The sequence below is a fragment of the Myotis brandtii genome, unplaced genomic scaffold (genome assembly GCF_000412655.1).
Source record: "Myotis brandtii unplaced genomic scaffold, ASM41265v1 scaffold133, whole genome shotgun sequence".
Lineage (NCBI taxonomy): Eukaryota > Metazoa > Chordata > Mammalia > Chiroptera > Vespertilionidae > Myotis > Myotis brandtii.
In genome coordinates this window covers 3,244,420-3,267,689 of record NW_005354718.1, presented here as the reverse complement: position 1 = coordinate 3,267,689, position 23,270 = coordinate 3,244,420, and the positions used below count along the sequence as shown (strand labels likewise).

Below are 23,270 nucleotides of genomic sequence, written 5' to 3'. Positions count from 1 at the left end.
TTGGGCTGGAGGCCCCTGAGCCCACAGTCAAGGGGCAACACCAGGCCAGTCGGAGAGCTAGCAAGGGGAGTGAGAGAGCCAGGGACAGCCCCAGGACAGGCCACAATAGCCTGTTAGATCTTTAGGGTACCTCCCTCAGCCTTGCTGGGATTACTTATTTACTTATTTATTATATATTTTTATTGATTTTAGAGAGGAAGGGAGAGGGAGAGAGAGATAGAAACATCAACAATGAGAGGGAATCATTGATTGGCTGCCTCCTGCACGCCCCCTACCGGGGATCAAGCCCGCAACCAGGCACGTGCCCTTGACCAGAATCGAACCTGGGACCCTTAAGTCTGCAGGCCAACGCTCTGCCCACTGAGCCAAACCAGCTAGGGCTGGGATTCTTTTTAAAAAAAGAGAAAATATAGTTAGAGAGAGGCTTACCCTGTCTCAGCAAAAGGCATTCCCACCTTTGACACTGGTGGCCAATGGGATATAGCTGGAGGCCTTCAAAACATGCTGTATACACTAATCCTAAACAGGCTGCTGAATGCATAGAAGGAATCTGCCCCAAGCCATTGTCTGAGGTTAATGAAGCCTTCATTCTCCTGATGTCCCTGCCCCATCCCCCCAAAGACCTTGACTGGCCATTTAGGGACTCTAATCTGCTAGAGGGACCACGAAAGTAGGTGACTCAACCTCAAATGAAAGTCCCTGTTAGAGTGGGCCCCAGTGGCAGTGAACAGACATCCACACTTGCAAATTCAGGACCTATGAGGCAGAGAATGTGATGGGTGGGGAAGGAGGATAAATGTGTGTCAGGATTATATTCACAAGAAAGCTCAGCCTTTTCAAAGTCTCACCATGCATCAACGGGCAGTGCTGAGTGAGAGCCGGGAGCTGATGCAAGTGGAACCTCAGGTCTGGCAGCCTGCCCACTTGGAGGATGCTGTCTCCCTTTACTCATTAACTCCTGTCGGCCTTCGTCTATTCTGTGCTTCTCAAAGTGTGGTCTGTGGACTACCAACATCAGAATCACCTGGGATGTCAGTTTAAAATGCAGATTCTGAGGGCTCATTCCAGACCCAAGGATTCAAATACTTTTGCTAAGAGTCTGGGACTTTGCAATTTAAATGAGAATACCAGGAGATTCTTATGTCCACTAGAGTCTGAAACCATGACTTTAGCATTACAGGGTACTATAAAAGCTCAAAATAGTTTTTAAAAATTTCTTATTTTTAAATTTTTATTTGTTGGTTTGAGAGAGAGGAAGGAAGAGAGAGAGAGAGAGAGAGAGAGAGAGAGAGAGAGATCAATTTATTGTTCCACTTATTTTTGCATTCATTGGTTGATTCTTGTATGTGCCATGACCGGGGGATCAAACTTACAACCTTGGCATAGGGGACGATGCTCTAACCAACTGAGCTACCAGGCCAAGGCAAAATAACTTTTGAAGTCAGTTCTTTTCTTTTTAATATATTTTTATTGACTTCAGAGAGAAAGGGAAAGAGAGAGAGAAACATCAATGATGAGAGAGAATCCTTAAATCAGCTGTCCTGCACACCCCACACTGGGGATCAAGCCCGCAACCGGGCATGTGCCCTGACCAGGAATTGAACTGTGACCTTCTTGTTCATAGGTTGATGTTAACCATTAAGCCACACTGGCTGGGCGAGATCAGTTATTTTAAGAAAATCAGTTATTTTTGTTCAGTTTATACATGAACAAGGTTTTAAAAAATACAAAATACAAAAGTACATAGAAAAATAGCAGTCTCCTGCCCTGCAAATCCTCACCACCTGCAAATCTCTCTCCTTAGAGACAGCCACTTTCAAATTTTTTAGCTCATTCTTCTGGTATTTGCTGCTATATTTCTAAATACTATGCTTAAAATATTACTTTTTAATTTATTATTTTTAGCAAGTATCAATAGAATTCCTATTTGGTGAGTGAGATTTAGGCTTCTCACATTGTACTGTGTCCACAATCTTCCCCAAATAGTTATATCATACATGTTGGTAAAATTAAAATTCAGTGTTTTCTTTAGTATTATTAGGAAAATATTATTCACTTCTTAGCTAGGTGGTATCCTGTGTTATATTTCCTTTCCGCTCTATCCACTGAGCCAAACCAGTTTCGGCGCATTCAATTCTTAAACAACTTTATGACGGAGAATCTTTTATTTTCTTTTCACAGATGAGGAAACTGAGGCCCAGGCATGGTCAGTAACTTGCCTGAGGTTACATTGTTAAGAGGTGGAGTTGGGATTTGAATCAAGTTTGTCTGACCTTTAAAGCCTGTGCACTTCATCATTGTTATACTTGCGTCCTTTGCTAATAGTAATTGCTGCCTTACCTTGAGCACCTACTAGACTTTATGGATGCTGGCTCAGAACAGCCACAAGATAAAATATCATTATCCCATTATGACACTTAGAGAGTAATATGACTTGCTAGTGGCAGAGCCAGGGCTCCGACCAGGTTTGTTTGGTTCTAAATACAGCCGTCTGAACACTCTGCACAATGCCCCCAGTTCTTCCTCTTTGCGGCGAGCCTAGGGATCCCACTTCTCTCTAAACTGTCTGACAGAAGATGACTCTCTAAAACAGATTACAAGCAGACCTCCTGCCAAGCCCAATTCACTGGAAAGATAAATAATGTCCCTGAGAGAAGAAGCTACACAGTGACTGTGTCCTGTGCCCTAAGGACAGAGGGCTCACTGCGCACAGCCTGGGTGTTTCTGTACTTCTGTTCCCTTCCTCTCATCTCACACTGGCATGGAGTAATTTATTTTAACCTAGATTTCTTCTTTCAGAATTGAGTAACAGGTCAAGTGAACTCTTAGCTGGGACGATGCACAGGGTGGAGTGTTAATTATAGAGTCCATGGGGCACAGGGAAGATGCCCTTAGAGCAGGAGACCTTTGCGTCAGCACGGGTTGCAGGAGGTTTCCAACTTAAGAGCGCTGATGTAACGGCCAAGCACTGGGTCCTAGGAAGTTGGGGGTCAGCTATCCTCTACATTTCACCCCTTTTCTTTAACTCCATTTCAGGCTAAAAGGAACCCGGCTCCTTAAAGAAATGATTCATTCCAGGTCTGGGCCAAGAACTAAACAAAATGAGCCTGGGCCTCCGTGTTGTGGCCAGAAAACAAAGACGCTATTCAAGATGAATGGGGTCATGTCAATGATACAGGTCACTTATGGGCCGGGGCGGGGCTGTTCCCACTCTTCAAAGACTGGTCAATTTAAACATCAAAAAGAATAATGACTGGAATGGATTAAAATGTGTGGCCGTGTTTCATACTGTTCACACTCTGGAGTATTGTTTCGAGTTGGGATATTTAAGAACACAGAGCACATAGGAAATACAGGCGATTCTCTTTGCTCATAGTAGCTACGTTCTATAAAGTCGCTGTGAACACTGACTTAGTGAATATTGAGCTGTTGCTCCTGGAGGAAACACAGGACTAGGTTCCTGGGAGTCTCTCTGATCACACATTTTCATCAACGGATAATTACACAGCCTTATTTTATGTGTGTTTTTGTTTAAAGATGCCTGATCCACTATATATTATTGATTCATTAACATTGATCTCACAGCCAACGGCACCATATTAATGCCTGCATGAAGCTTATCTAACACCCACATGTTCTCTCTTGGGCACATCGTATCCTCCTTGAACGCAGGAACACTAGACAGCACTTCAGCACTAGGCTCGGGGGACATTTTAAACAGAGAAATCACCAACAAGAAGCACATGCATATGAAAAATGTGACACTAAATAGACTGTGAAAAGGACTGAGATAAGAAGGCAGAGTGTCGCTTTGTTTGACTTCAGTTGGGAACCTGCTCTGAGGGTGATTCAAATTTTCCACTGCCCTACACACGTCCACAAATGACCACGGGTACTGACTGTGGGGTTGCAAGGACATTTTAGTGAGTAGTGAGTTCACAAGTATCCATGAATAATGAGGATCGACTAAATATGGATCATAGCACGGACCTCCCCAGCGTTGGAAAAAAATCATACCTAGGGAGTAAAGTTAGAGGAGTCTACGAGTATTCGAGCTGAAAAGCAAGTAAAGGAAGGATGACGTTATTCACGAGTAGGGAGAATTATCATACAGAGGAAGTCAGCCGACTATTTCGCCGTCTTCTGGTTCTGAGCTACAGATAATGTGCTAAAATTGTGGCTGGAAGAGTTCTGGCTAGAAATTAGGACGACTTTTCAGACTGTGAAAGATACTAACTAATGGTTATTGAAGGAGACGGGGCACCGCTTATCTGAAATAGCTGAAAGAAGCAGTTCCCAAACATTTTCAATCTTATGATGTATAAGAGTTTTTAATAGCAGTTTTAAACCTATATTCCTGTGTTCTGGGAGAATGTAATAAACTTCTAATAGTTCCGATGGTGATCATTTAAAGTTGAAGGTTGGATGAAAATGGTAAAGCAAGCGTCAGCTTCTCCTCAGCAGAATGCTGCCCAGGTGTTAGCCGGGGCCTCCCAGTTCCTTGGAGATGTTGCACCCCCACTTCATGGCCTCTGAGAGGGCAAGGCCTCCTCACCCCACCAGGGTTCAGTGGGTTCCTGGCAGTTTGCTTCTTTATGCTTCCTTCTTTCTCTCCACCCCTGTGCTTTCCACACTCTGACTTCCGGGTGTGTTGGCTCAGTCCTGCTTGTAAAAATCAAGGTACTAACTTCCGCCCTTTACCCCAAAGTTAATTGCCTCAGGCATTTCACAAGTTCATCATCAGTAAAGACTTTTGAGGTCAAGGGAGGGATGACACTGGGGCGTGTGGCCTCCTGCCCTGTGCCCCCCATCCCTCTTTGGTTTCTGGTTCTCTTCCTTTTATAAGTAAACGGCAATTAAATTTTTTTCTCCATAGAAAACAATCATGTCCACTCCCAGAGAGAAATTACTTTTTCTGTAATCTCAAGTATCTTCCTAACTTTTCCTTATGAGTTTCCCTCTTGAAGAGAGAAATGGAAGAGTCTGCCATGCTAAGGGTTCACATTTGTTAAGCACATTTGGCTAAACAGGTGCAAAAAAATCAAAGATAATTTTGCAGTAGTGACAAGACCTCATCTGAAGAATGTGATGAATCCCCCCCACCCTCCACTAGTGTAAGAGTCTTGGGACAAGGGAGGAGTTGGTTCTGCCTGCATGATGACGACGCAGAAAGGGGCAGGAGACCAAGTCAGACAGACAGCACAAAACCCAGCAGGTATGGTTGAGTCCATGATAGGCAGTGGGGGCGAAAGAATTGGTTTGGGAAGAGGAGTAGGAAGGAGATGGCAGAACTGCATTAAATAACAAAGGGGTCTTATTTGTTTTCTTTTTCTTTTTTTTAAAGTATATTTTTATTGATTTCAGAGAGGAAGGGTGAGGGGGAGAGAGAGAGAGATAGAAACATCAATGAGAGAGAATCATCATGGATCAGTTGCCTCCTGTACACCCCACACTGGGGATTGAGCCCCCAACCTGGGCCTGTGCCCTGACCAGAAATCGAACCGTGACCTCCAGGTTCATAGGTTGATGCTCACCCACTGAGCCACACTGACCGGGCTTATTTTTCCATTCTAAAGCACCCCCCTCACATTTTAGTATCTCTGAAGTGGTGATGCATCTTACATTAAAAGCTCCCTTCAGTTGCATTCAGCTGGGTGGCGGTCATGACTTTCTTTGGACACCTGATAAGATCAGGAAAGTACCAGTACCCAAACCTTCTAGACTTGGTGAGATATGGTTCATGTGGAATTGCAGCTTGGGAAACTTACATAAACTCTATCCTTAAAAAGAGTCTAATGCAAGGGATTTCCAGGTATGAGAACTATAGGGAATAAAGTCACTTGCTTGGAATACAAAGAGGCTGCTGTCTGTCTGGGAGAAGGTTTCCTCAGGTCCAGGTGTTGGCAGAGGGGACTAGTTGACCCAGGTTGTGGGGAAGAACAGGGCCAAGAACCAGGTTAGACCAACCAGGCAAAGCACAGCGGCATATGGGGCTGTAATCATAACAACAGCAAAGAGGGAAGGCACACACCGGAGAAATGTGGGTGAAGACGAGACCCAGCTCTGCCCTAGCAAAAGGTGAGGCCTGACAGAGGGATGCGAACAGGATTTGAGGGGAAGAGGTAGGTTAGGCAGCCTATGACCTGGAGGCCCAGTAACTGCCAACAAAGTATAAAGCACTGGATCTGAAGATAAGGGAGGGAGGTAGATTCTCCCAACCCCCAACAGCCAATGGAAACAGAAAGCTGAGCAAAAAGTTGCAAAGAGAAAATGCAGCGTCCCAGCTTTCAGCCCCAGGAGCTTGGAGGGCAGAGGGGGGAGAGCAGGTTTCCTAGGGGAAGAGCTGGGGGAGAAATGGAGGTGTTTGGTACTTGCATTTCCATAATAAAACACACATTTCTGTATTTAATGTGAATGACTGGAATTGTCCTAAAGAACAAGCAGTCATGTGCTCATGAGGGGCCTGTTCACATACATACCCTCATGTTTGGTTGGACTGATTCATTTAGATCAAGCATGAAGTACTCAAACATATTGCTGTGGTTAGATATTTTTTTTTTTAATCCTCACCTGAAGATATTCTTTCCATTGTTTTTTTAGAGAGAGTGGGAGATAGGGAGGGAGGGGGGAGAGGGAGACAGAGAAACATCGATATGAGAGAGACACATTGGCTGGTTGCTTCCCACATGACCCCTGACCAGGGCCAAGGATGTAACTTGCAATCCAGGTAGGTGCCCTTGATTGGGAATTGAACCCGAGACCTTTCAGTGTGTGAGCCGATGCTGTAACTGCTGAGCTATACCAGCCAGGGCTGTTGATTGGTCCTGGACACAAATTAAGCTGGAAAGATGTGTTGCCTCTTTTGGAGACTGCACAGCAGATGCAGGCGGTGATAAGACTGCACAACATGTTTACGGGGCACTCATTCATGTGCCAGGCACCCTTTACGCCTTGGGTGTGCATTAACTCATTTAATCTCCACAACAACCTTATGAGGTAGGTTTTTCTGTTATGATTATACCCCATTTTTCAGATGGGGACCTTATGGCAAAGAGAAAAATACATGATGATGATTACCCAAGTGTTAAGTAGCAGGGCCAGGACTTGAACGTAGGTGAGACTGGGCTCTTAGCCACTGCGCTATTCTATCTCCAGCCCACAGAGCCTGCTGCTTCCGGGGGCCAAACCCTGAGGTGTCCTTCAATGCCTGTTGTAGCTTGTGGAGGCCCAATAAATGCCACCTCATTTCCATGCCTGAGTTTTGAACCAGCAGAGGAATAGGTATCAGTGTAGAGCAGGAGGGAGTCCAAAATGCCACATTTATTGTTGATAAATCTAATATTGGCTTCTAAGTCCCAGAACTAGATAGATTTCATTATTAAGCGCTGGGGCCAGATTGCCTGAGTTCAAATCTCAACTCCACCCTTACTAACTGGGAGATCTGCAGCAAGTTATTTACCCCTCTGAGACCCAGTTTCCTCATTTGTAAAGTGGGGACAATACTAGTACTCACCTCACAGGGTTGTTGTGAAGATTGAATGAGGTAATATAAGGAAGCCCTTAAAGTAATTACTGTCATACCAGGAGTTCTCAGTCGAGATTGGTTGTTATCATTACTGTTCACCAGCAGTAGTGGGCAGGTGGCCCAGGCCCCCTGCAGGGCTCCCTATGGGACCTGCCTCCGCAAAACTTGGCAGCCCTTAAAGTAATTACTGTCATACCAGGAGTTCTCAATCGAGTTTGGTTGTCATCATTACTGTTCACCAGCAGTAGTGGCAGGTGGCCCAGGCCCCCTACAGGGCTCCCTATGGGACCTGCCTCAGCAAAACTTGGCAGGAGGAGGAGCAGGTAGATTGCTCCCAGGAGGAAAAAGGAAGAAGACTGGGCTTCGCAGGCCGGGCTCTCTTTACAAATCCACCCAGGGGAGGAGAGAGGCCAGCAGTGTTGTGTGACTGAAGCCGCCCACCACACAGAACGACACACATGATCCCCCCACATCTGTCCCCAGTGATACTGGGCAAGAATCATCAGTCTCCCAGAAGCTCTGTTCTAGAAGCCATTCTTCCCCACCCAGGGGTTTGTCCTTAAGAAAATGTGGCTTAACGATTGGGAAGTATTATGTGGGAAGTATTTTGTTTGCTTCCTGCTCCTAGAAACAGATCACCTTAGAAAAGGGGGAGGAGTCAGATTGTTTGGCCTGCAGACGCACTGCACGATGCTCTCTAACAGAGAAGGAGAGGCAGTGAGGTAGCTCAGGTCAGCAGGTGAGATTACAGGTGGCCCGAGTCTATCTTCTTTTGGGAGGGAAGGATTGGAAGTGCAGCATGTCATCCTAACTAGAATTATCGCTGGCTGTGAATAGCTCTGCCCTCCTCCTCATCTGATTGGAATAAGTAATACTTTATTGTGAAAAAAAGTCATATTGGTTTCCAATGATTCTGTGCATTAGATTGTAAAAGCAGGAAGGGCCTCTCATAGGACACAGTCTCCTTTCCAGAATGCTCAAGTCTGGCCAACGTCCCTACACCTCTGGAGCACATGAAAACATGTGTCCCCGAAGAGTGCTCTCCCTTCAGAAAGTTCTGAAGTCATTCCCGTTTTTCAACTTCAATCAACGTGTGTGACTATAGATAAGTCATTTGCTCTTTCTGGATACTTCAATCAACGTGTGTGACTATAGATAAGTCATTTACTCTTTCTGGATCTTAACAGATGGCGCACGAAACACGCGAAAACTCGTGAGTGGTACGCAATGTGTTAATCACTTCACCAACGAGAAAACTCGTGAGCGGTCCTTAACAGATGGCGCGGGAAACACGCGAAAACTCGTGAGCGGTATGCAATGTGTTAATCACTTCACCCGTCTGTCTGTGAGGGGGCTAGACCACATCTCTAAGATTCATTCCAACTCTGACCATCTCTAATTCTGTATGCTAATTTATGCTAATAAACCCGACAGGCAGTGTTCTCCTGATCTTAACCTCAGGGGAAAGGCGCATTTTAACCAAGAGTGGGCTTTGCTGCCTGGACCTTTAACAACAGTAGAAAATTCAGGACTTTTGGTGGTGGTGGGAGCACAGCTTGGGACAGACAGGTGTGTCAGTGCTCCTCATGTCACACTGATACTGACAGTATAACTTTAGGACTGATCTAGAGCTTAGAGTATAACAGAACCTTAAAACATTTTTATTAATATGTAAATCTAGCTTTTAAGGCTAAAATCCACCAATGATGCTACTAAAAACAGTATGTTTTTTTGCTTTTTCTCTGTAGTAATGTTGGAAAAGGCTTTTAGCTACTCCCAGCCTTGGCAGCCAGGGCTGTCTTAATTCTCGGGGTCAGCGCCTTCAGATGTGGGGTTTCATTCACCCGAAGCCGAGGACCGCCTGAAGGCCTGGCCCGTTGCTGGGTAAGAGGGCTCAGAGATGAAGAGGATTGGCCCTGCTCTCAGAAGACGGGCAACAGACAGGAGCAAGCTTGAAGGAAGGGACACCTGAACAGAGTTTTGGAGAGAAGGTAAGGAGGAGCAAGGAGGTGAAAATGAGGGCATTCCAGACAGATGGACAGACAGCATGAGCAAAGGCCTCCGGGTATGAGAAGACTTGGAACAACAGAGTAGCTGAGTATGTCAGGGTCCAAGGGGAGAGGGTGGAGATGAGATGCATAGGTGGACAGGGCCAGCTTTCGAAGGGCCTGTATCTCCCCTAAGAGGTTTGGACTTATCCTGAAGGCATGGCGGCAGGTGTGTGTGTGTGTGTGTGTGTGACATGTCTAGTACCCTAGCAGCAGGGCAGCAACTGGTTAAAAGAATAAAGTTCTTCCAAGTCCTCACTTCTAAACTGAGGGCCCTGGGGCTAGTCCTGGGCCTTACCACAGAGTCGTCAGCAGAGGAAAGGAGCCTGTGGAACACACAAGGTGAGAACAGGGTTGTTGGCTATTTCATCTCAGGTTAAAAAGAAAAACATGGCTAATGAATTGCACTGGGCCTCAGCTTATCTTGATCAAACTACTCAATAGCTTTGGGCCTCAGAGTAAATGGTTTCTCCCTGAATCAGGGGAGCTCCCCTTGCCTTATGGTCCCTGAACATTAGCTCCTGACAGTCACTCTGGAGGTCTCATCCGGTGGGAACTCAGGATCCACATAAAGAACCTTCTTCTCTAGACATTTCTTATGAAGCTGCTCAAATGTCTTCTCTTTCACTCCGATGATAGGAAAATTGCGGCTGATGATGGCTGAATAGATGCCACTTGGGTTAGCGCCCCCGGCCTCAGTGGTCTTGCCCTGGGCCGGGAGGGGAACCGGCCCTGGGGACTTGGGCTCAGCCCCTGTCTGTGGGGCCACAGACGGGCTAATGACTGTTGGCATGGCAGGCAAATGTGGAAGGAAGAGATTTTTAAAGAAAACAAGTTACAGCTACCTTCAAGGAAAGGAAGCAACTGCAAAGGGGAAGTTGGAGTGATTCTGTCATCTGAGAGAAAAATGTCCACATCCAATTCAAAGTTTCAAGCCCATCAGAAGGTTGTCCAGCTTGCGTTCATCTTAAAAACTGAGCTGTGATCCCGAAGCCATATGTTTTCCTGAGGAAGGAGCAGTAAAGGATTTATGCCCCGATTTTTACATGGGGGGCTCCTACCAGCAGCATACACGCCAGACGGAGAGAAAGTGAGACTAGTGTTTCAGTGGCCTGGAGAAGCTTGAACCAGGAAAACTAAAAATAGACATGAAAAAAGATCCCGAGTATGAAAGCAAGAGCGAGGCTAGCGTGCAGCTCTCCTGCGTGACAGAGAGAGAGAGAGACCCGGCGAGGACGTATATATGTGCAGCCGTTAAGTGCTGGTGCTGTCAGGGGATGAAAAGGAAACATTTGAGTAAGTTGCACACTGAAAATTAGTGAAGAACTTCTGATGCATTATTGAGTTGGCCATTATACAGACCATCAAACTATGGTTACCAATACAGCTACCTTCAAGGAAAGGAAGCAACTGCAAAGGGGAAGTTGGAGTGATTCTGTCATCTGAGAGAAAAATGTCCACATCCAATTCAAAGTTTCAAGCCCATCAGAAGGTTGTCCAGCTTGCGTTCATCTTAAAAACTGAGCTGTGATCCCGAAGCCATATGTTTTCCTGAGGAAGGAGAAGTAAAGGATTTATGCCCCGATTTTTACCTGGGGGGCTCCTACCAGCAGCATACACGCCAGACTGAGAGAAAGAAAGTGAGGCTAGTGTTTCAGTGGCCTGGAGAAGCTTGAACCAGGAAAACTAAAAATAGACATGAAAAAAGATCCCGAGTATGAAAGCAAGAGCGAGGCTAGCGTGCAGCTCTCCTGCGTGGCAGAGAGAGAGAGAGAGACCCGGCGAGGACGTATACGTGCGGCCGTTAAGTGCTGGTGCTGTCGGGATGAAAGGGAAACATTTGAGTAAGTTGCACACTGAAAATTAGCGAAGAACTTCTCATCCGGTGGGAACTCAGGATCCACATAAAGAACCTTCTTCTCTAGACATTTCTTATGAAGCTGCTCAAATGTCTTCTCTTTCACTCCGATGATAGGAAAATTGCGGCTGATGATGGCTGAATAGATGCCACTTGGGTTAGCGCCCCCGGCCTCAGTGGTCTTGCCCTGGGCCGGGAGGGGAACCGGCCCTGGGGACTTGGGCTCAGCCCCTGTCTGTGGGGCCACAGACGGGCTAATGACTGTTGGCATGGCAGGCAAATGTGGAAGGAAGAGATTTTTAAAGAAAACAAGTTACAGCTACCTTCAAGGAAAGGAAGCAACTGCAAAGGGGAAGTTGGAGTGATTCTGTCATCTGAGAGAAAAATGTCCACATCCAATTCAAAGTTTCAAGCCCATCAGAAGGTTGTCCAGCTTGCGTTCATCTTAAAAACTGAGCTGTGATCCCGAAGCCATATGTTTTCCTGAGGAAGGAGCAGTAAAGGATTTATGCCCCGATTTTTACATGGGGGGCTCCTACCAGCAGCATACACGCCAGACGGAGAGAAAGTGAGACTAGTGTTTCAGTGGCCTGGAGAAGCTTGAACCAGGAAAACTAAAAATAGACATGAAAAAAGATCCCGAGTATGAAAGCAAGAGCGAGGCTAGCGTGCAGCTCTCCTGCGTGGCAGAGAGAGAGAGAGAGACCCGGCGAGGACGTATACGTGCGGCCGTTAAGTGCTGGTGCTGTCGGGATGAAAGGGAAACATTTGAGTAAGTTGCACACTGAAAATTAGCGAAGAACTTCTGATGCATTATTGAGTTGGCCATTATACAGACCATCAAACTACTGGTTACCAAATTACTGGAAAACTTTATTGAAAAAAAGCTAACAAGAGTGAGATGCTCAATTTTAGAATAGGCATTTTTAAGGGCATCAATTTTACTTACTTTCTAAAACTCTAGGATATCAGAACATTTCAATTGGATTTGGTATATCTTCTGGAATGTTCTGGTGTCAGCATTGAGTGGAGCTATCTGGGTGGAGGACTCAGCAGAGTCCTCTCAGTTGTCTCTTTTTGCCCACTCGACCTAGCCACCTCTTGTCTATCCCCACACCCAAAATAAACACTGGGACCAAGTCTATTACAAAAAGTGCATCTGAATAGACATTATCCAGGTACACCACGTCAGTCATCTGAGTCAGGGCTGGATACTGAACCAGGCTGGTGGTCAGGTCCCAGCGTGTCATATGGAAAGAGTTGGTCTCAGGGCTCTTAGATGAGAGCGCAGTGGCTCTGGGAAAGGGGAGTCCTGCCTGGCCTCCGCCTTGTCTTTGACCCGCAGTGACTGCTGCTCAGACTGTAAGGAGATGGCCACGTTCCAAGTGTGGCTCAGTGGATGCTTGCCCCAGACTGCAGCCCAGCCTGTTCCCGGAGGTCAGAGGCTATGAGGGAAGGTGGGGAGCGACAGCTGCCATCGGAGTACAACCAGGCTCTTGATCGCTGGGGTTGCAGTTTGGAGGATCCCTGTGTCTGGAGTGGCCTGTAGGAACCATCCGCCTATCCCCCTGGCCCTCTGAGGAAATGCCCGGAGACCTCTGCTCTCTTGGAGAGGCAGACAGAGAAGGGCAGCCTCTGGATGTTGATTGCTGAGGTGCACACCTGGGCCTGCTGCTCACTGGCTGTGCCTGTGTAACGTTAGGTGACTTATTTCTTCCTCGTTTCCTATGTCTCATTTTCTCACCTATAAAATGGGAATAATAATAGTCATTCTGCTATGCAGTTGTAAAAATTAATTCATGTAAAACATGTAAAATAGTGTCAGGATTGTCTTAAGCACTCAATAAATGTTGTTAGAGATGACCTGCATTTAATAGTACTTTGAGGTTAGATGAGGTTGAGAGACAGCCACTCATTGGTGCAGATCAGCACTCACTCTATGAGCAGGAACGTATTCCATGTGTACAGCACCGGGATGGGTGCAGTCTGCCAGGATCCTGTGGTCGCAGGTCTCCAATCGGAGGCATGTCTCTGCCGGCACTAAAGGAGCCTCTGAAAAGAATGTCTTCCACCCTCAACTCACCAATGGCATGGAAAGCAAAGAGGGGTGGGGTGGGCAGTTTTCTTCTCCATCATCACACATGTGAGTCCCAGCTCAGTGCTCTGCCTGTCCCACCTTGAAATTCACAGCAGCGACCCACATTTTATTGTTTCTGTTTATTGAGCTTCCTGTCTGCCCACAAGACTGTAAGCTCTGTGAAGGTGGGAACGGGTCCCTATTCCACCCTCAGAGTTAAGTATGTGTAGAAGGCTCTTAATAAATCCGTGTTGCGTACGTAACTGCTGAATGAAATTTCCCTATGTGAGGAGAGATTTCTTACATTTCTTTTTTTTTTTTACTTTATTGTTTAAAGTATTACAGATTTCTGATTGCTTTGCCAACACAATGAAAGTTTCTCGGCTGATATGCCCCTGGGGGAGGAGCTGCCTCTGGGCCACACACTCTTTGATCTTTCTTTTCTCAGCTGTCTAAGCCAGCTCCATCTGTTGGCAACTGAGGTAAGTGTGTGACAGAATGAATCTCTTATCATAGCAGGATGGGAATATCAAACACACAGAGTGCAAAGAACTATTCATTTTGCTCTACCAATTGCTGTGGATAAAACACCCTCTCAGATTAGCAGGTCCAAAATCAAGTTTTATCCAGCTACCTGGCTGTAGAAATGCACACTATCAGGGAGAAATCCAATCTGAGCCCATGAACAAAGGGCAGATAAGCACATAACAGCTGCACATTTCAATTCCCAGAAGCCTCTTCAAGGATAAAGAACTAGTTTTAAAACTTATTTTAGCCAGGGTCATGCAATATTTATGGCTGGAACTATTTCTATTAGAACAACAAGGCCAATTAATGGCTCCATATTACTTTCTTTCCCACCAATAATTATTTCTTTGATTCAACAACTGTTGGAAGCAATGTATCTGCTTATAATGATAATACCTACCATTCAATAAGTGCCTAGTATAAGCTAGCCACAATCACATAGTTTAAAAAAATTTTAGGGGGTGGGAGTAGCTGGGGAGAGGTACAATGGGGGGAGAAGGAGACATATATAATACTTTAAACAATAAAGAAAAAATATTTTTTACATTTTAGAGTAAATATATAATACTTTAAACAATAAAGAAAAAATATTTTTAAATTTTAGAGTAATTTAAAAAAAAGATTTTATTGATTTTTTACAGAGAGGAAGGGAGAGGGATAGAGAGTTAGAAACATCCATCAGCTGCCTCCTGCACACCCCCTACCGGGGATGTGCCCGCAACCAAGGTACATGCCCCTGACCGGAATCGAACCTGGGACTCTTCAGTCCACAGGCCGACGCTCCAGCCACTGAGCCAAACCGGTCAGGGCATAGAGTAATTTTAAACTTACAAAAGTGTTACAAAGATAGAATAGAGTTCCTGTATACCATTCACCCAACTTCCCCTAATGTTTACACCTTATATAACCATGGTACAATGATCAAAATGAAGAAATTAGTGTTGGTATAATTCTATTAACTAAACTATAAGACTATTTTGATTTCTTTGTACTTCCAAGAAGGTTTTTTATTTCCTTCGGTTGCAGGATCCAAATTAGGATCCTGAATTGCATTTACCATGTTTCCTTAGTGTCCTTCAATCTCTAACAAATCCAGTCTTTCTCTCTCATGACCTTCGCACTTTTGAAGAGTACTTGTCAGTTATATTGTAGAATGTGCCTTAACTTGAATTGTCTGATGTTTTTCACATGATTAGACTAAGTTATAGATTTGGGGGAAGAATATCACAGAGGTAATGTGCCCTTCTCATTAAATCATATCTGGAGGTACATGATATTGATGTGTTTTATTACAGGTGACTCAACCTGGATTACTTGGCTAAGGTGGTATCTATCAGGTTTCTCCAAAGTAAAGTTACCATTTTTTTTCCTTTCCATTTTACGACTGAGGAAACGTGAGATATCTGCTGTTATTTCACAGTTAAGTCACGGAAAACTCGATGAGTTTTAGAGATTAGCTCTTTAACAAATGAGGAAACCAAGGCCTAGAGAGATGAAAGGACATGGCAAAGATCACTCAAGCAGGTTCATCGCAGAACCAAACTGGACCCCAGGTCTCCTGATTTCCAATGAAGGAGTAAATGCATGACAAAGACTCCAGTAACATGAAATAGGATCTTAGCATGTAAACAGTCAGGGCTTCCCTTCCCCTCACTCCGATTGGAGAGAAATATAATACCATCAGCCCTGCTGGAGACAAATGTCAGGACGCAGCTGCCTCATTCTGGCAGGCCTTGCTGTGGCTCTGCAGGCTTTAGCACGGCTGGTCATAGGACAGGCAGATCTGGTATCAGAGGCCAGCGTCTCCTTTATTTCTCCTAGAATGCTAGTTATATGGCCTCATTGAATGTGTTCCCAGTGGAGCTGCTGTTGGCTATTTCCTGGGCTGAGAAATTTAGTCTAGAGCAGCGGTCGCCAACTGGTGGTCCGCGGACCACTGGTGGCCCGTGAGGTCCGAAAGGTTGGTGACTGCCGGTCTAGAGTGCCCCCGTTGGACTTATGCAGGACATTCCAAGGGTTTGGTAGATGGAAATCTTAAAAGCAGAGTGAAATGCCTGATAGTGTGATAGGAATTCCATTACTAAGAAGGCTTTTAGGTAGGATGGTCAATTATAAGCTAAAAACCATTCAGCTCCAGATAATTATGTGTTTTGACTGTGTTTCTGCTATCATTATAATACCCTGTTACTGAAAGAGATGGGAAAAAAAGGAATTCTGCACAGAGACCAAACTCCAGAACTGCAGTCTCCCCTCCAGCTTTAGTGATCTGATTGGCGAGTTTTAGTTAATCAGGATACAAGGCTCAGCACAACTGTAAGGCGAACCCATGGGGACAAGCTGTGCTTTCTGCTCTAGAGAACCTTTAGGCGAATGCCGCATCTGGGATTGGCCCTGGCCATGCTGACACCTGGGTCCATGACCATGGAGTTTACTTAGTTCTGAAGTGAGCTGTAGCCCAGAACAGAATTAATCCTGTGGGTCTATCTTAAATGGAACCAGCCTCTTTGGGCAGGCAATGTCTCAGTACCTAGTCTAAGTGGAACCTACATCCTGGTTTCACTTCTATCAGGAACTGACCACCCCAGGTCCACCAGAGCCAGGGTCTGCAGGATGACCTAGAACTGGGGCAAGAAGGAAGGTGACCAAACTGGCCTTCCAAATGTATGAAGGACTTTCCCTGGCCACTAACCAGGGTTTCTGCCCTAAATAAATGCCCACCATAAACATGTGTTCTTTTCTAGTCTATTTCTTAGTGTAAATACCCTTCTGAAGACTCCCCGGTCAGCTCCTGTGGTCAGACAACATCTCTCTAGTGCAGCAGCATGTAGTGATACCACAGTGCAGGTGGGTCGGGTCAGGAGCTATGGCCTGGTGCTCAGAGGGTGGTATCCTGAGGTAGAGGATTTGGCTTGGTCCAGCATTCTCAGGTGAGAAAGAGTTGATCTGATGAAGATTATGAAGCAGTCTGCAGCATCAGAGATAAAGGTATTTTCTTGTACTGGGGTTCATAATTAACTCAATTTTTTCATCCTATTCACATGCCGTAGCTTATAAGCCTTAAACCAAACATTTAAAAGATACCAGATATAGAGACTTGCCCAGCACCACTGCTTTTAAACTTCTTGTTTTAAAGTAGTTTAAAACTTATAGGAAAGTTGAAAATAGAGTCTAGAGGGTTCCTGTACACCCTTCACCCAGATTCTTCAATTGTAATATTTTAACACATTTTGCCTATTTTCTCTCTTTGTCTCTGTCTCTGCCTCATACATACATAAATTTTTTCTGAGCCACTTGGGAGTAAGTTAGAGATATAATGGCCTTTAATCCATCATACTTTGGTACATATTTCCTAAAAACAGGAAAATTCTTCTATATAATCATAGCACACCCTTAAAATTAGGAAAATTACCATGTAATCACAAGATCCCATTCAAATTTTGTGAACTGTCCCAATAATGCCTTCTGTAGGTCCAGAAACCAGCCTAGGATCACACATTTGTTGTGATGCCTCTTTAGACCCTCTTCCATCTGCAACAGTTCCTCAGGCCAGTTTTTGTGGCCTTCACATTCCTCAATTTTGGTTTGTTTATTATAAGTTTTACTTAAAGGAAACCATTAAGTAAACATTTAATAAAAAACATTGTTACATATATATATATAGTTAGTTGCATAATATTCTACTGTATGAAAGGGCTATATTTAACCAATCCTGTGTTAAAGGACATTTACCTTGTTTCTAGTTTTCCACAGTATAAACCACATTACAATTAGTAGTTCTGAGCAATGTATGGGTTTTATGGGCAGAATTACTGGGTTAGAATATACAAATTTAAAATTTTGGTACAATTGCCAGATTGCCATGCTGAAAGATTATACTTATTTAAAATTCCACCAATGATTCACAAGAACGCCTATGCCCCACACATTAGCACTGGACATTTTTACTTTTAATCTTGGCTAACCAGGCCAAAAAAATCATTTATTTGATTATTAATGAGGCTGAACATCTTTCATGCTGTTTAAATTTCTTTTGTGAATTGCTTTTGCCCATATTTTTATTGGAAAGTTTCTGTTTTGTTTTTTCCTTTATTTTTTCCCATCACCATTTATCTCCCCTATACCCTCCCCCACCTTGCTCCTTCCTTTCCCCTCCAAACAGTTTCTGTTTTTAAAGTGATTTGTCAACTCATTACTTGGCATTTAAGTCTTGAGGGAAAGACACATTATGCATTCACTTTAGAGCTTTGTTTGAAGCTCTGTTGAAATGGTTCTAGTTTCTTACATAAAACCAGTTTCCTGAGAAAACACATGAAGATCTAGAAGGTAATAGAACAGCTGTTGGCCAACTCAGCCCCACACAGCTCTCTGGTACATAGCTTCAGAAATAGGAGGTGGGTAAAATGTGAGAAACAATAAGAGCAGAAAATGATGAAAAACACGCAGGCTACATTTCTCTCCACTCAATATCTCTGGTTAAGTGTTTCAGTATAGTTCTGGGTCAAGACAGAGCAGTTCCTCACTAACTTACTCTAGTAGTTCTTGTTTCTTTCTTTCCTCCAAAAAGATTTTAAATGGAAGGACAGATATACAATAAGTGTTAATCTGAATGTAGGTCTTAGTTATTTAGGTTTAAATGCTATTAAAACCCATCATTTGTATTAGGTAAGAGCACCTAGTTTTCAGGCAAGGGAAATTTGAAGCTGGGAAATAAAACTTAAGCTAATGTTGGCTTCTTCCTTTCTCCTTAATTGCAAAACTTACAGAAATAGGAGCAAAAAATCTGTATATATCTATGTAAGCTTATATATGGTGCAAAACTCAAATCGCAACTGATACAATGAAATATGTCCACAAGGAAATGCATAATGTTTACTACTTCTAAAGAGAAGAGTTTGGTGCAAAACTCAAATCGCAACTGATACAATGAAATACGTCCACAATGTTTACTACTTCTAAAGAGAAGAGTCCTTTGTCAGAAAAGTAAATCAGAAACAAATATATTCAATTCTCACTTTTTAATCAATCAAATTCACCAGTTAACCAGTTACAGTCAATACTTACTGAAAGCCGAGTGTAATGGTACTCTGGCAGATATAAGAGAAATATAACATGCTCTTGAGGGACATACTATCTAGCAGGGGAAAAGGCAGACAAATCTGAAACATTAGGGGACAATCCCTGAGAATGCCAAGTTAGAGCACATATTGTAACTGGGGCAGGATTTCAGAGAAGGGGAAGTCGCTACTCATGGGGAGCGGGGGTGTCTAGCGTAGTTAGAGAGGCTTAGTGAAAAAGCAGGATTTGAGTTGGGCCTGGACAGGTGGTCAGATGGTGAGATATGCATAGGCAGAGGGAAGGGGGTGGATATTGGGGCCCAGAGAACAGAAGGCACAGAAGTGACAGGTGACAAATCGCTGAGTGAGGAGGAGTGCTGAGGACGTGAGGCTGCCCCAACCGATGCTGTGCAGGCAGCTGGAAGTCACTGAGGTCTCCAGAGCAGGGAGCACCCTGACGGACAGGTAGGTTGTAATGTTCTATCCCATATCAAGCTGTTCTAGAGCCAGAGGCAAAAGGAGAACTCAGTAATACTGATCCTATCTGTATTTAAAATATTGATATTTTGTTAATTATGGATTTTTTGCATTAATTTTGAGTTTTAAAATGTTGCATTTAAATATGATTTCTTTTGATTACTACGGTTTTTTTGTGTCACACATTTCTTTGTGCCCAAGGTAAGTGCCTCACTGGCTTTACCCTGGTCAAAGCCATGTGTTCTATTTGTAAAGTTCAGTGATGGGGACATGGGTATTTACTTTATAATTATTATTAATTATAGCTTATTCATGCTGCAAATATTCTTTTGCTTAGTAGACAGTATTTAATAAAAACAATTAAGATAAATTAAAATTTTGAGATTAATTTGGAACTTTGGAGCCCAAAAAGCATGACTGAGAAAAGAATCCTTTGTACTCCTGAGTCAATCTCTAGAGAGAATTACTCCCTGTTGCTATAGTACATGCAGTGCAGGCAGAAAAGGGTTGCTTTGCCCACCTCTAAGGGGTTGAAAGATACTGTGGGGTATCCTGGAGGCTACTGTTCACTTGGAAATGGGCCTCAAGCAACGCAGCTGCTCTAGCCAGAGTGACTCTGCTGCATGGCTAGAGACCAGTAGCCATGAATGGGCCACACTCACATGGAACAAACCCATACCGCCATGCTCAAGGAGAAGCCACTCACTGGGCACAGTGCTGACAACAGGGCCACAGCCTAAGAAGCAGTGAAAGGTACATGAACTCTATAAACGTCTCAGGGCTCCTTGCATCTAGGAGAAGAGGTGGTGTTTTGACACAAGGAGTATTAATAATACATCTAAAAATATAAAACCTGAAATCTATTGTTCATTAGTAAACTGATGACTAATGAAGGATTTTTTTGAGCCAATTAATGTGTAGCACAAATCTCAAAAAAGGCCAAGGGAGAGGCTGAAGGGTGCAGGCTGCTCCCTGCACTCGTCACCAGATGCACTTCTCTGTCACTTAATGTGGACCTCCCAGTCAGTGCCAATGTTCAGCGAGAGGTTCTCCAGGCTCAGGGTGGATGTTCCGGCACAATATGTAAAAGCCACAGGCTGATCTTTACCATCTAAATATCAAGACAATAAAAGGGAAAGTTTGATGAATATCTAGGAGAGAAAATTTCTTTCCTTGTATCTGAAATCTTTCTGACTTTGTCATAAAACTTTATTCCCTACTTAGGAGAATTTTACCTACAATTTTTACCCATGGACTTTTAAATATGAAACACTCCCATGGTTTGAATGCAAGATCAGTTGAAAATAAACTGTAAGGAACAAAGTGGTTTGTCTAAGAAATTCAGTATGTTAGAAAGGATGTATCTCAACCTATGCTCTTTAAGAAACTCCATAAACACAAGTAGGGCTTCAGATATCTACAGTTTAACAAAAATAGTTAGAGAAGCCACACTATTATTTCAAGCCCAAGTTAATTTCCCTTAGAAAAGTATCAACAGCTTAGAGTGCGCAGAAAGACCAGCTGATGAAGAGAGGCAGGCTGGCCTTGCTCCCTCTGGATAGCAGTATATTTGACCTCTACCAGGAAGTGTAGAGTCCACTTGGCTAAGACATTCTGTCAGTTTTAGGGCTAATCACCTCTTCACCTTAGATATTTCTATGTTTACAAAAATAAATGGTTTGTTTCCTCACCAGATGAGTGGGTGGTCACAGACGATGGCTGCTTCTTGAGGCCTAGGACAAAGATCTGCTCCACCACACACTTGCTGGTATAATGACCCCTCTCATCAGCACAACTGAAATAAATATACATAGCATTAGGAAAAGAAGAGAAAGAGGGGTTTGGACTGGTTACTAGGCCCAACATCCCCAGACTTTTAGTTACCCTTCCTCCTTTTCCTATGGAAGCCTGAACCATATAGTTACCATATTTACTAGGAAGAAAGGATGGAAACATGACTCTACATGCCGAGGGCTAAGGAACCAGTAGCTAAACCAATGTCTCTTTTTAAAGAAGTCATTTGGAAAGAAATCAGCTAAGGACACTGAAGTCATAAATGTGACTTGGATACAGCAATCAAATAGTAAGAAATCAAATACTTGTTGAATGGTTGAATAAATGGGACTAATGGGAACTTAAATATAATTTTTTTTTCCTTAAGAGAGGGAAGGAAAGAAAGATGGAGGTAATAAGGAAGAGAGGTGCATGGAGTGATTGAAAAAAATTATCCAGGGGACTCCGGATCAAGATGGTGATATAAAAGGTTCCTGAATTTCCCTCCTCCCATAGATGAACCAAATGTAAAGCTATACATGGAGCAAGTCCCTTTGAGAGATATCCAGAAACTAGCTGACTGACTCCTACACATACAGTGACTGAAAAAATACCCACATCAAAATAGGTAGGAATGGCTGAGACACACTCTCTCCATAACCCCCAACCCTAGCACAGTGCCATATAATTGGGAGAGAACCCCAACTCCCAACTTCTCCATGAGGAATGAAGGATCTGGACCATACTTCTAGACCCAACTTTTAATTACCCCACCTGAGGATTAGGCCCCCAAATCACCTAACTCTGATAGCCAACAGTGTTTATGTTCATAAGTTCTACAGGGTTATATCAAACAAAGAATCAGTTGTTAATGGGTGTGCTGTGGCTATCCCCTCAGGACTCAGCACAGAGGGAGCAGGCAAAAACACCCATTTCCCAGTTTCTTCCCTGAAGAGGTATGACTACAAACTTTTACAGCTACTGCCTGGGGGTCCAGCTTCTAATCAGCCTGCATCTAAGTGCTGACTGCACTCCCCGCTTTGGGTCACTGATGGGTCTTGGTACATCCTCAACTACTGGCAGCCACTAAGAGCAAAGATGGCCGCTTGGATAATCACAAAAGCTTGAGAAGCAGCCAGGAGCTCAGGCTGGGCTGATTGATGAAATTCATCTCCTACACAAAACCAATCTATTAGAACTGAAAGAGGTAGATGTTTTATCTAATGTGCAGAAACCAACACAGAGAATCAAGGAATATGAAGAAACAAGGGAGTATCTTCCAAACAAAAGAACATGATTAGTCTACAGAAACTGACCTTAATGAAATAGAGATGTTATTTACATGATAGAGAGTTCAAAATAATGGTCATAAAAATACCAACGTCTGATTGCAAACTATATTACAAAGCTATAGTCATCAAAACAGTATGGTATTGGCATAAAAACACACATCAATCAATGGAACAGAATAGAGACCCCAGAAATATAAAATAGGGAAAGGATAGTCTCTTCAATAAATGGTTTTGGGAAAACTGGATATCCACATAAAAATAAATAAATAAATAAATAAATAGGAAAGAAAGAAAAAGAAAAGAAATTGGACCCCTATCTTTCACCATACACAAAAATCAACTCAAAATTGGTAAAGATTTGAATGTCAGACCTGAAACCATGAAACTCCTACAAGAAAACATAGTGAGTAAGCTCCTTGACATTGGTCTTGGTGATGATTTCTTTTGGACTTGACACCAAAAGCGAAGGCAACAAAACCAAAAATAAATAAATGTTACTACATCAAAAGCACAACAAAGGAAACCATCAAAAAAATGAAAAGGCGGAGAAACCAAGATGGCAGCATAGGTAAACACCGGAGATTGCTGCCGCAAACAACCACTTCAAAAATACAACTAAAAGACGGAACGGACATCCC

The 23,270-nt window shown here is 43.7% G+C and overlaps 2 protein-coding genes across 5 annotated transcripts in view; both read right to left on the bottom strand.

Moving 5' to 3' along the window:
- CAPN3 (calpain 3) overlaps positions 1-17,671 on the bottom strand; it is a 46,085-nt gene extending 28,414 nt beyond the window's left edge. Inside the window, exons 1-3 of the mRNA XM_005860301.2 lie at positions 16,799-17,671; positions 11,449-11,914; positions 5,854-5,863 (exon numbers count right to left, since the gene is read on the bottom strand). Of these exons, the coding sequence (XP_005860363.1) occupies positions 5,854-5,863; positions 11,449-11,702 (264 nt within the window). The 5' untranslated portion in view covers positions 11,703-11,914; positions 16,799-17,671. The remainder of the gene's footprint in view (positions 1-5,853; positions 5,864-11,448; positions 11,915-16,798) is intronic.
- Positions 17,672-19,036: 1,365 nt separating this feature from the next.
- GANC (glucosidase, alpha; neutral C) overlaps positions 19,037-23,270 on the bottom strand; it is a 76,225-nt gene continuing 71,991 nt past the window's right edge. For 3 of the 4 annotated variants that reach the window (XM_005860296.2, XM_005860293.2, XM_005860297.2), the window contains 2 exons: positions 21,259-21,362; positions 19,037-20,678 (listed from right to left, as the gene is read on the bottom strand). In XM_005860296.2, the coding sequence (XP_005860358.1) occupies positions 20,569-20,678; positions 21,259-21,362 (214 nt within the window). In that variant the 3' untranslated portion in view covers positions 19,037-20,568. Of the gene's footprint in view, positions 20,679-21,258; positions 21,363-23,270 lie in introns of those variants that run through there. The other variant, XM_005860294.2, reaches the window with a different exon arrangement.